Source organism: Pagrus major, chromosome 1 (genome assembly GCF_040436345.1).
Source record: "Pagrus major chromosome 1, Pma_NU_1.0".
Classification (NCBI taxonomy): domain Eukaryota; kingdom Metazoa; phylum Chordata; class Actinopteri; order Spariformes; family Sparidae; genus Pagrus; species Pagrus major.
In genome coordinates, this window is record NC_133215.1 from 11,264,900 (window position 1) to 11,278,499 (window position 13,600).

At 36.4% G+C, this 13,600-nt stretch overlaps 1 protein-coding gene across 1 annotated transcript; it reads left to right on the plus strand.

Annotated features, from left to right (window-relative positions):
• Positions 1-3,369: 3,369 nt before the first annotated feature.
• Positions 3,370-7,430, plus strand: fgg (fibrinogen gamma chain). The gene is made up of 9 exons (XM_073464800.1): positions 3,370-3,730; positions 3,813-3,866; positions 3,958-4,144; positions 4,309-4,393; positions 5,495-5,625; positions 5,933-6,066; positions 6,224-6,408; positions 6,575-6,852; positions 7,038-7,430. Exons 1-9 carry the CDS (start codon positions 3,668-3,670, stop codon positions 7,217-7,219), a joined length of 1,299 nt encoding a protein of 432 aa, XP_073320901.1. The 5' UTR covers positions 3,370-3,667; the 3' UTR covers positions 7,220-7,430.
• Positions 7,431-13,600: the final 6,170 nt, after the last annotated feature.

The window sequence follows — 13,600 nt, forward strand, 5'->3', positions numbered from 1 at the left end:
CTTATTATTCTGCCATTTGGGGATGAAATCTTTTGACTGCGTGACCTTGAATCATCGATCATTAAAGCCAGGTGATGGAGCATCCACTCAAACAGATCGCCAGAATACATTCTGGCAATGTATGTTTCTGCAAACCACAGATATGTTGAAACCTTTCTTTATGTTTAATTTTCGATTTCCATGCTGTGACATCGCTGTGCTGATGGTTAGGATAAGGAAAACATCATCCTTTGGTTTACCTGACTGCTCTCACCCTCTTCAACAGAAGTTTCTATCCCTTCCTTCTGACACCCGCCTCAGATTCCCCTCGGTGAAGACAAACATATATTCATCCCCATTACCCTCCTCAATGCAGGGGAAAAGAGCTACCTTGCCCATGACAAGCATTTTGGCCTCCCTGTGGGATGATTGATGCTGATATTCATTATGTTGTTGCTGCTGGAAAAGTTTTCTTGATGTACTTTGGTTGTAAAGCTGCCGGTCATACTTTGTGCTTGTTTGTCCTTTTTATGTTCATACTGATTGTGATGAATTGCTGCTGTTGGACGGTTTAGTTGATGCATTTGAATGTTTTAATGTTGCACTTTATGCTGTAAAACCAACTGCCCTAAAGTTGAAGTTGAACTTACCTGGTTCTGTTGCCACAAACACAGCTGGAAATTGTTCTGAGGTCTCATCAAAAATATCAGGGGTTTGGGCTGCAAGTTGTCCCTAGTAAGAAATACTGAATGCTTCAGGTGTTTATTTATTAGTGTTATAATAATGATAACAATAACAATAACAACAACAAATATCTTGAGTTTGGTTTGGTTTGTTTTTTTAGGTTTCTTGAAATCACTCAAAAACAGGTAACTGCCTCAGTTTCCTGACAAGGTGATTGCTGTGTTTAGTTTTTTGTCAATACTCTTTTTTTTTTTTTTTTTGGACAATATTGTTTTTCAAGAAAAGAAAACTCTACTCGAAAGCGCTCAGCCTTCATGCAGATTAGCAATGATTAGCATTCCTAATAAGATTATCCCGAATAGATTACTTTAATTTTCTTCACATCATCGAAAAATGCTCAGGGTTTGACAAAGAAGGTTATAATTATTGGTTTATTGTCAGACATGATTGATGAGTCTTCAACAGTTGCACCGAGGAGATTTCTGTCCCTCTGCTCTCGTATATTGATCCAGTTTGTTTCAGGGTTCAAGCTCCAGTTCAGTCAACAGTAGCTCAGCTGCACATGTGCTTATTACAAATTAAAGCCTGTGAAAAACACACTTTGTTTTCATGCTGCAGCAGATTTTCCTGCAGAAGGAAAATGATTTAAACGCTTGTTTTTTGAAATATAAAATGTAAACTTTCATGAATAATAATTTTATAGAGCTGTGATATCTATTAGTTATCTACAGATAGCTCCGCCAGAGATTCACTTGTCTTCCTTATGCGCTTCAAATGACACATCTGCTGGGGTTAAATGTATCATTAATGCAGTGTACCAATTATGTATTAGTGTAGTTGTCAATCACAGTTAGCTTTTCGCACAGATCTCATAAAATCTCATTACAAACAGTTATATTTATCTTGATTCTTTGTGTCTTCTCTAAGCCAACATTTCTGTGCTCTGAATGCTTGTAAAGTCTTCAATTTGAAGTTGTGCTCACTGACTGTAAGGTGTGTTTGTTTGGTTTAATGTGGGTCCACTCCCCCTAGTGGTTCGACCCACCACTGCAACCAAGTTTCAGATAAGAGGTCAGCACCATCCACCAAACTACAGCATGAATAAGTGAAGTTTGAAAAAAAAAATGTATTTCATTCCTAGCTAAACTTTCACAAATTGTCCTGATTAATCCTGGTGCCAGAACTCATAATCATTTAGTTTCTTTCACTGAATAAACACCTTTGATGTTCGCATTATATTTTTGTGTGGAAGTTCATTTCTGCCTAGAAGAAGAAAACAAGAATGACTACTTAGGAATGATGATGGAAACAAAACAAAAAAACCTCACAATTGTGTGATGATAAGTCAGTTATGAGTCCATTTAAAGACTACACAGCCAACGGTCGCGTCAGTGATGTCGTCTCATTGAAAGGTCCCTTACACATAGTTGGTCCCATATATTAGCCTTATATATCACCTTTGTTAATACCTTTTCTGTGAAGAATTGGCACCCGTGATGGTGTTGTAGATGGGTGCAGAACTAGACCTTCTGGAGGAATAAACACCCAGAGGAAAGCTCAGAGATTACTTTTAGACTTTCACCTTTTTAAAAGTGGATATATCTTCACTCCCATTTATCAGCTCGGCGGATGCTGGAGGGGAAATGTACTTTGCTTTATGAACGTGACATTACAGAGAGAAGAGACATTACAGAGAGAAGAGGAGGAAAAAGAAGGGAGGGAATCACAGTCTCTGGTGAGTGCTGAGTTTAGTGATTGACCTGAATTAAAACAAACAGACACACACACCCTCTTTGCGTGCCGTTATGCTGCTTTGTAGCGCACTGATACCTTAAGTAAACTTGTTGATTTCTCTGGGTCTGAACACTGTTGGAAACATTTGGGATAATGTACGTACATGGCTCAAAAATATACGACAAAGGTCTAATCGTTTTTAGATATTTTAATGCAGAATTCTTAATATAATAAATCTTTAAATCGATTGTGTTCATGGTTAAAAAACATCAACGTTGACCGTTGGTCTCCTGCTTCCAGGTCTGACATCTTGTTCTGCAGAGTTTCACGCATGCAATTCTAATTTTGTATCGCGAAAAATATTTTGGAAACATTTAAAATCTCTGCACACCTGACGTGCAACAGGTGGAAGGTACAACTTGAAACAATGAGAAGAACTCACACACACTGTCTCGCTTGTGTTTTGGTCTCTCCAGCCTTAATCAGGTATGTGGCTCTAAATTATGAGTTATAAATGTGACTTTGTTGTGATTTTGATTCATCGCAAGTGTTTTCATCTCTACATTTTCTCAATTTTGTTTGTTTTCTTAGCGAAATGGTCTTCCGTATGTTCAAGATGCCATATTCAGATATTCTAACCGACACCTGCTCGCCAGTTCAGAGTGAGTGCTTTCTGCGGTTTCACAAACAATTTCTTCATCCAGACTTTGTTGGCACGGCTTTATTGACAACACACTCACGTTAATGTTTGACAGGGACGTTATAATGGCAGTGTGTTTTTTAAGGAATGACTCATGCTGTGATTTGTCTTTGATTTTTATCTTATGATGATTAAGAATTGTAAATAAACTGTGTTCCAGTCTTAGTTCTTCTTACTGGAAGAAGTTCAGGTGAAGGACAGTCCAAGTGCAGCTGAAAAAAATACGCCATGACGTGTTTGATAGAAAATGCAATACACAAAGCTGAATCATCACTCTTTTTAACTTGCTTTGTCATCATTACCCACACTGGGTCATACCCAATATACTCTTTATTTTAATGTCACATCTGGCTGTGTTCTGATAGCTTCCATAGAGCAGTTTCAGAGCCAGTCATATCTGAGAAATGACTGCTGTTGGACATCTGAGTCACAGCTTTGTCCTAACGCAGTGAGTGGGATGTTTGCATATGACCCTCTTATCAAACAGTGAACCGAGGACCTTGTTCAGATAAATATCCCGCAGAGTCGAGCAGCTCTTCATTCTCCGAGAAGACAAGTGGTCAACGCAACATGGCTCCATCACTTCTTGCCACCGCAGGGGGACTTCTCTTACTTTTCTCCGTCTCATCAGCAGTAAGTCACCGACTTTACATTTTTCCGTTCTTTCCTTGAGCGCAAAAGTCTAAAACCATTTTGTCTTTTTTTGTGTGTGTAGCAAATCAGAGGAGACAACCTTGGATTGGCATCGTGCAACCCAAATGACGGCTTTGTAAGTATACAAATAATAAGCTTTAATTGTAAATGTATATATCTGTGAGCGCACTTTGATCAATGCTTTTCTCTGTCCTGTGTGTGTTCAGGGAAAGTACTGTCCTACCACATGTGGAGTGGCTGATTACATGCTGAGGTATTTGCCACATGTGAACAGGGATTTGGACAATATGCTACATGACCTCGAAACAATCGCCAATTTGACCCAGGGGGCCGAAGACACTGTCGTCTACATGAAAGATTCTGTTACTTCAGCTCAAAAGAGCACCGGACCAGGTCAGTTCAGTGTCATCGAATGTTGTCCCAAGACCCGTCATTACGTAACCATGTTTGACTCCCCTGATTGTACTCTAGATACAAGATAATTGGGTCGCTTAAGGTTAATTAACAATGTCCCTCGATGAATTCCCCTGAATTTCTGATCATTTTTTTTATTTCAGACACATACTTCAAAAAGTCATCAAGTATCCTGGATGATGTTCTCCGATTTGAAAAGACCATCATCACTCAGGAGCAGCAAATATTGTAGGTGAAGCTCTGAAATCATAGTTTGTCTTAAAAATTGGTTTGAAAACATCAACAAGTGGAGGCAAACTTACTTAAGTACTGCATGTCAATACAATTTTTAGTTACCTAAGTATTTCTGTTATATGTTACTTTATACCTTTTTATAATCCAGTACAGCGTTTGTTACTAATTATATTTTCTAATCACAACATATGAATATCTTACAAATAATGATGCATCGTTAAAGATAGAACACAAAATGTGAAATATATCAAATTTGCTCCGTTTCTACAAGTTTTAACATTAAAGTCTTCATAACTATTAAAGCATAAGTGATAATAATCCAGTGATGGAATGTAACTAAGTACATTTACTCAAGTACATTGTTTACTATTTTACTTCATACTTCCGCTCCACTACATTTTGGAAATATTGTACTTTTTACTCGACTACATTTATTTTTTACTCGAGTACTATTTATATGAGGGATTTTCACTTTTAACCAACATAATATTTTAACAGGTTATATTTAGTTTTATAATTTTTAATATGACATATTAAACATAACTGAAATAAACCCTCTGCGACCTTTACTCATGATACTTTTTTTATACCAGTGCCAGTATTGCTTACACTGTAAAATCTAAATATTGACTTTACTTTTTTTTTAAAAAGTCAGGAAACCATAAAGTAGACTATAACGTGTTGTTGCACAAGCTTAAAAGTTTTAACAACTTCAAATTATTAGTCTGCTGAACTTGGTAAAGTAAAGTCACTTGGTCAGATTTTACAGTGTACCATCCGCCCACACCTTCAGGTCAATGCACACCAAGCCTCCTCACCCACACAGTCGGACAGACCACAGATCAAAGGGGCGTTTTGCCATCCACTCCTCTTTCCCTGTAAACACTGAAACCCAGACTCACTCCAGACATATACAAAAAACACTCAAATGTAATTATATGTCATATCTTTGGTTAATATTGTGTTTGTTTTCCGTTGTTTTATATCGTCTACCTATTTTGCAAAATGTTTGGGCCTCATTGATTTGTGGTTTTCTCTGTGTAACGAAAACCATTTTGCTCAGAACGCTGCTCATATTTGTTTCGATCGTTCCAGTGAACTCCAGAATGTAATCACATCCAACGAGAGGAGAATGGCCGAGCTGAAACAACTCTCCCTTCAGCTGCAGCAGAAATGCAGCGAGCCCTGCAAGGACTCAGTTGAGATCCAGCCCACCACAGGCACAGGTACACACAAAAAAAAATTCAATTCACTGACCTTCGGGCCATTCCCATTTCACAAGAAGTTTCTCAATCATGCCTCATCTGAACAACATTTGTCCTTGTTCAGTGTTTAGTTACAGACTAAAATCAATACAGTGCAGAGTAAACAATTTGTTGTGACCTCGTTATTTCTAAACTTTACGATTAAAAGAAATGTGGACATAACTACTTAAAACATACATTATTGTTGTCTTATTTATAACAAACAGACTTTAACATTTTAAGTTTTGTTGATTAATAATGTTAAACTTTTCTTCCCTTTTTTCATCAGACTGTCAGGACATTTCAAACAAAGGTGCCACCACCAGCGGTCTTTACTATGTTAAGCCAGCGACAGCCACAGAGCAATTCTTGGTCTATTGTGAGATCGACAACTTTGGACGCGGCTTCACAGTAATTCAGAGGGTATGCTTTGTTTTTATTGCTTCACAGTTAAGGATCATGGCTCCTTCGTGTCCTCATCTTGGGCTGATTTCAATACACAGAAAAAACAGCTTGTGGTTTACACAAAAACAAGGGAAGGTTTACATGAATAAAGTAAAATGAATCTTTATGTCCACAGAGACGCGATGGCAGCGTGGACTTCAACAAGGACTGGATCCAGTACAAGAATGGCTTCGGTTACCTCTCACCAGACGACACCACAGAGTTCTGGCTCGGCAACGAGAAGATGCATCAGCTGACTGCCACTGCGACCATCCCGACTATCCTCAGGATAGAGCTCGTCGACTGGGACGGCAACAAGAAGTACGTACACACACATGATAACAGATTATGTAAGAGGAGAGCAAAGGGAGCTCACGGACAAGGCAAACATGACCCCGATGATGACAGTTCCCTTTGAAGAAGAAAAAAAAATGACAGAGGTTACAAAAGACCAACATTAATTCTCTCTGTGGCCTCGTTTCTCCAGGTACGCCGACTACAACATGTTCAGAATCGGATCAGAGGCCGACATGTACCGACTGACGTACGGCTACTTCTTTGGCGGTGATGCTGGAGATGCTTTCGATGGCTTCGACTTTGGTGATGATCCCAGCGACAAGTTCTACACGTCTCACAACGGCATGCAGTTCAGTACCAGGGACAAGGACAACGACAAGTATGATGGCAACTGTGCTATGCAGGACGGCTCCGGCTGGTGGATGAACAGATGTCATGCTGCACATTTGAACGGCAAATACTACCAGGGTAAGAGCATGTGGTTAGAACTAGTGCCAAACCATCTAATTGGTGTTCACTTGCATGATTGGAGTGAAGGTCCAATAAGTATGTTTTTATTAACAAGTCAACAACAAGCAGCCAAAGACAAAACTGTTATCCTAGCAGGTATTATTTGATGTCCTTTCTAAACTGTCCTTGGTCTCTTCATTTAGGTGGCAGGTACACAGAAAAGGATGCAGGTGAATACGGCTACGACAACGGCATTATTTGGGTCACATGGCACAACCGCTGGTACTCCCTGAAAGAGACCACCATGAAGATCATTCCCCTCAGTCGCATCACAGCAGGCGGACAGCAATCTGGGACAAAGTTTGGTGGACTTGGCGATTCTTAAAGAGTAGACTACTATGCTTGTGGTCTGTTTGTGCTGCAGTAGAAGTGTTCATAATGTCCCACTTTGGAAAATTTTTGACTTTATGATGTGTCCTGGGTGTGTTGTGTGCATTTTTTGGCTGATCTGACCTCCCAGGACACTGATGTTCACATTTTCCTTGTCTTCTTCAGTGTGGTTTTGAGCACTAAATAAATGTATTTTCTTAACCAAGTATGGTTTGTGATCATTTCATTGGACAGTCTTAGTTTGGACCTTTAGTCAATGTGTTTTGTAAAATGATGTAGAAATGGGACAAAAGCACCTTGTAAAAGGAAATACCCTATGTGTCTTAAGTTGAAGTGATAAGACATACAGACCTGTGTGTAATGCAATGCAGCAGCTTTGAAATAATTCATCTTAAATATTTGTTGCTCTGCTTCAGCTACAGTGGCAATGACACTTAAAAACTTCCATCTTTCTGTTCACTCAACGTAATTTTCAGGGGGCCTCCTCACAGAAACTTCCAAAATCTGAAATCCTGTCCTATCTCAGTTACTACAGAAACATGTTTTCTAACTGCATTTAAGAAAAAAGCCTATCATAACTTAGGATAGAAACTCAGTTTTTGCAGAACCATCCTATTCCAAACTGAAAAATTTCCCTAAATTTGTTATCCTTATTTAGGGAGACCGACCCTGTCCTGACTTCAAAATGACTGACTGTTGGTAGGCCTTTTTGACAATGAAAACTGTGACAATGAGACAATTGGAGAACCTAACACTGATGTTAGCCTTTTGGAGAAACTAATGCCTGTTGGAGAAGCTAACACTAACATTAGCCTGTTGGAGAAATTGGGTTTTGGGTTTTAATGTTCTGGCTGATCGGAGTATATATAATAGTCTCTTAGCTTTAATTTTCCCTGACTGACACGATGAACGCCTGCAACTCATCAAAGCCAAATTTGAACGCCGGCCTTTTCTTGTCCATTATTGCAAGCTCGCTAGTCAATGAAACAGGTCCTGGTTCAGATTTCTTAAGATAAGATACAAGGTCTGAGATAGGACACAGTCATGAATTTAGGAATTGCTCCTGTAATAGGATTTTTCCTGAAACTTAGGACAAAAAAAAGGATTGTTTTCTGAAAGGAGGCCCTTGCCTGTCACGCCAGGTCACAGCCTGTCCTTAGAGACAAATACACACACTCAAGCACAAAGTCACAGGAAAATAACAATATATTTTCTTTAAATGAGATTAACTGTTCTTTGATTGAGTGATCCAGATGGTTTATCTACTAGTACATTGTGTATTAGTAGGCTAGTACTTGTCCCCATCCAACATCAGACTCGATAACTAGGCCAGTCCAAATTCCATCTGGCTCATTGGAGATGGTTGTGCCGAACGACAAAAATGCCTTTGTATCGCCTAATATTTAGGATAATTGTGCAAAGGGCTGATATTGCCCCCCTTGCTCTCTTAAGTTCCTAAAGTCAGTAAATGTTTTTGAGATTGCTCGCACAGTAAAACACAGTTAAACTTGCGAGGAGAATTTTGGTCCTATACCAGATTGTTTGCAGTTCTACCACATGGCAACCCACACAAGGTACATTTGTTTGGCACTGAAGGTTTGGATAACCTTTAATCAATGTACTCTGGCCTGCTACACAAGACAGGAACACCAAACGCCTACGCTCACCTCAAGTTACATTCATGTCAATGAAATTCATTGTAGCAATATTTTGAGAATAATTGTTTGCAGTGGTGGAATAAGTATTGAGACCCTTTACTTAAAAGTATCAATATATTAATGTAAACATACTCCGTAAGGCTATGAGCCAAGATGTAGTGTCACAATGAAACTGTTGATGCTCCATAATGTCTGCTGTATGGAGGAGGAAAATGTCTAAAAAATAAATGTTTCCTCATTTTGGTCATGTTTGTTTTGGCCACAAAAATGTTGTAGACAATGACCATTGTACGTCTGATCTAAATTATTTTCTCTCTCGTTTTTTATGACTTGAGAACAGGTGAAAAGAAAAGGTTATGCCAGAAAAATCTACCTGAAAAAAATATACATTGAAACATGAAAGAAACATTAAGGAAAAGTTCCTGAAACCTCCTGAAAAACTGTTTTTACTTCTTTTCACACATGAAAAAATTCTCCTAAAAAAACTGTTTTCACTTTTTTTCGCATATAAAAAAAATCTCCTAAAAAACCTTTTCACTCCGTTTCTCACACAAAAAAAAAAGAATTCTCCTAAAAGACTTTTTCACTTGGTTTCACACACGAAGAAAATTTCTCCTAAAAAAACTTTTTTCACTCGGTTTCACACACAAAAAATTCTGCTAAAAAACTTTTTCACTCGGTTTCTCACACGCAAAAAATTTCTCCTAAAAAAACTTTTTCACCCGGTTTCACACAAAAAAATTCTGCTAAAATCTTTTTTCACTCTTTTTTTCGCATATCAAAAAAAATTATCCTAAAAAACTTTTTTCACTTGGTTTCATGGTAAAAAAAATTCAGCTAAAATCTTTTTTCACTCTTTTTTTCGCATATCTCCTAAAAAAAAACTTTTTTCACTTGGTTTCACACAAAAAAATTCTACTAAAAAACTTTTTTCACTCTTTTTTTCGCATATCAAAAAAAATTATCCTAAAAAACTTTTTTCACTTGGTTTCATAGTAAAAAAAATTCAGCTAAAATCTTTTTTCACTCTTTTTTTCGCATATCTCCTAAAAAAAACTTTTTTCACTTGGTTTCACACAAAAAAATTCTACTAAAAAACTTTTTTCACTTGGTTTCACACGAAAAAATTCTGCTAAAAAACTTTTTCACTTGGTTTCACACATGAAAAAATTCTGCTAAATAACTTTTTTACTTGGTTTCACACAAAAAAATTCTACTAAAAAACTTTTTCACTTGGTTTCACACGAAAAAATTCTGCTAAAAAACTTTTTCACTTGGTTTCACACATGAAAAAATTCTGCTAAATAACTTTTTTACTTGGTTTCACACAAAAAATTCTACTAAAAAACTTTTTCACTTGGTTTCACACAAAAAATTCTACTAAAAAACTTTTTCACTTGGTTTCACATGAAAAAATTCTGCTAAATAACTTTTTTACTTGGTTTCACACATGAAAAAATTCTGCTAAATAACTTTTTTACTTGGTTTCACACAAAAAATTCTACTAAAAAACTTTTTCACTTGGTTTCACACGAAAAAATTCTGCTAAAAAACTTTTTCACTTGGTTTCACACATGAAAAAAATTCTCCTAAAAAACGTTTTTCACTCGGTTTCACACATGAAAAAAATCTGCTAAAAAACGTTTTTCACTCGGTTTCACACATGAAAAAAATCTGCTAAAAAACTTTTTTCACTTGGTTTCACACATGAAAAAATTTCTCCTAAAAAACGTTTTTCACTCGGTTTCACACATGAAAAAAATCTGCTAAAAAACGTTTTTCACTTGGTTTCACACATGAAAAAATTTCTCCTAAAAAACGTTTTTCACTCGGTTTCACACATGAAAAAAATCTGCTAAAAAACGTTTTTCACTTGGTTTCACACAAAAAAATTCTACTAAAAAACGTTTTTCACTCGGTTTCACACATGAAAAAATTCTGCTAAATAACTTTTTTACTTGGTTTCACACAAAAAATTCTACTAAAAAACTTTTTCACTTGGTTTCACACGAAAAAATTCTGCTAAAAAACTTTTTCACTTGGTTTCACACATGAAAAAAATTCTCCTGAAAAACGTTTTTCACTCGGTTTCACACATGAAAAAAATCTGCTAAAAAACGTTTTTCACTCGGTTTCACACATGAAAAAAATCTGCTAAAAAACTTTTTTCACTTGGTTTCACACATGAAAAAATTTCTCCTAAAAAACGTTTTTCACTCGGTTTCACACATGAAAAAAATCTGCTAAAAAACGTTTTTCACTTGGTTTCACACAAAAAAATTCTACTAAAAAACGTTTTTCACTTGGTTTCACACATGAAAACATTTCTCCTAAAAAACTTTTTTCACTTGGTTTCACACATGAAAAAAAATCTGCTAAAAAACTTTTTTCACTTGGTTTCACACATGAAAAAATTCTACTAAAAAACTTTTTTCACTTGGTTTCACACATGAAAAAATTCTGCTAAAAAACTTTTTTACTTGGTTTCACACAAAAAAATTCTACTAAAAAACTTTTTTCACTTGGTTTCACACATGAAAAAATTCTGCTAAAAAACTTTTTTACTTGGTTTCACACACAAAAAAAATTCTCCTAAAAACTTTTTTCACTTGGTTTCACACATGAAAAAAAAATCAGCTAAAATCTTTTTTCACTCTTTTTTTCGCATATCAAAAAAAAAGCTCCTAAAAAAACTTTTTTCACTCAGTTTTACACAAGAAAAAAAAAATCCTAAAAAACTTTTTTCTACAGAGCCCCTAAAGGGACATGGGGGGAAAAAAATTAAAAAATAAAAAAATTAATAAACTTATGATTAGGACTCAAAATGAGGATATGGAATGTAACGATTCTGTGAGAGCTGTCACTGACTTTATTTACAGGCTTTCATAAATCATACAATCCATATTCGCAGGTGGTGAGGATGATCCAGATGAGCTGACTGGAGAAGGCAGAGTGTGTGTGCAGAGACTGCACTGTCTCCAGTGCACTCTGCTCATTGTTTTTTTCCCATGTCCTTTTAGGGGCTCCATATGAAAAACATTTTTTGCTGAAAAAACAAAACAAATCACTTGGTTTTACAGGTGAAAAAATATTCTGAAATCACTTTTTTCACTCGGGTTCACACGTGAAAAAAAAATTCTCCCAAAAAAACTTTTTTCATTGGTTTCACACACGGAAAAACATTTTTTTGCTGAAAAAATAAATCACTTGGTTTCACACGTGAAAAAATATTTTCCAAAAAAAAACTTTTTTGTACTTGTTTTCACACATGAAAAAAATATCCTAAAAGAAAATCACTTGGTTTCACATGTGAAAAAATATTCTGAAATTACTTTTTACAGTCGGGTTCACACGTGAAAAAAAATCTGAAAATGCTTTTTTTACTGGGTTTCTCACATGAAAAAAAAATTCTGCAGAAAAAACGTTTTTTACGGAAGCCCTAAAGGGCCATGCATTCATACATTTTATTTCCTCCGTTTTCCCGTGATAACGAGTTAATTTCATTTGTTTTCTCGAGATCTCGAGTTATTATCTCGAAATAACAACTGCCGTTTTCCTGAGATAACAAGATAATTTTCTCGAGATCTCGAGATAACGAAACTTTGTTTTCCCGAGATAACGATATAATTAATTTGAGATCTCGAGATAATGACTGTGATATGATTGGCCTGAGATTATGGAGACACCCGGGACCTCGTAGCTGGTCAGCTATGTAGTTAATGACGGCGCCGCCGATATAGCTGAAGCCTTGCTAACCGTCTTTTTAGATTACGCACACTAATGTGTATATTATCTGTAATAGCAAGGCATAATGCTATTTCAGCCTGTGTCAGGCCTTGATTGAAAACATATGTGACATGGTGATCGATATGCTCCTGCTCCTCTGACATTGCTACACTGAATGATGTTTCCTGCAATGATTTAATATACAACACTATCGTTTCATTATCTCAAGATCTCGAGAAAATTATCTCGTTATCTCGGGAAAACGGCAGTTGTTATTTCGAGATAATAACTTGAGATCTCGAGAAAACAAATGAAATTATCTTGTTATCACGGGAAAATGGAGGAAATAAAATGTATGAATGCATGGCCCTTTAGGGCTTCCGTAGTTTTTCTCTCAGTTTCTCATATGAAAAAAAAATTCTCTTGAAAAATAGAAAAAAACTTTTTTCTATATATATTTTACATTTTTGTGTGAAACCGAGTGAAATTTTTTTTATATTTGGGGAAAAAAAGCAAAATGCATTAATTTCTATGGAAGCTGCTCAGTGGCGCATGAGGCCAAGATGGCTCGACTTCCCAGCGATAAAAATACTTTGATCTCCTGTGTTGTGTGCACTAGAAACTTCTGCCAACAGAGCCGGCTAACTTCCAGCTTATCGCCCAGCTAACTTGAATGGGGATAAGATAATTTACTTGTGCATCTCTTCTTTAATTTTCCAAATTTTATCAGACTGAATGGCTCAAATTCAGACAGTGAAACGAGTCTTTTGGGGGGTTTTGAGGTTCAAGCATTTAACAGCCGCTTCTTTCACCGTGTAAGCTTATGGGGAAAAATCTTATGAATATTATTACAAATATTAAATTTGACCTAAATCTTACACTGGACCTTTAATGTCCATGTCAGTACACATATTTTCTTCATCTGTAGAAGAGACATCTGACTTTCCACCCACCAAACTCTGTTGACAAGTTAAAAAACAAACAACATAAAT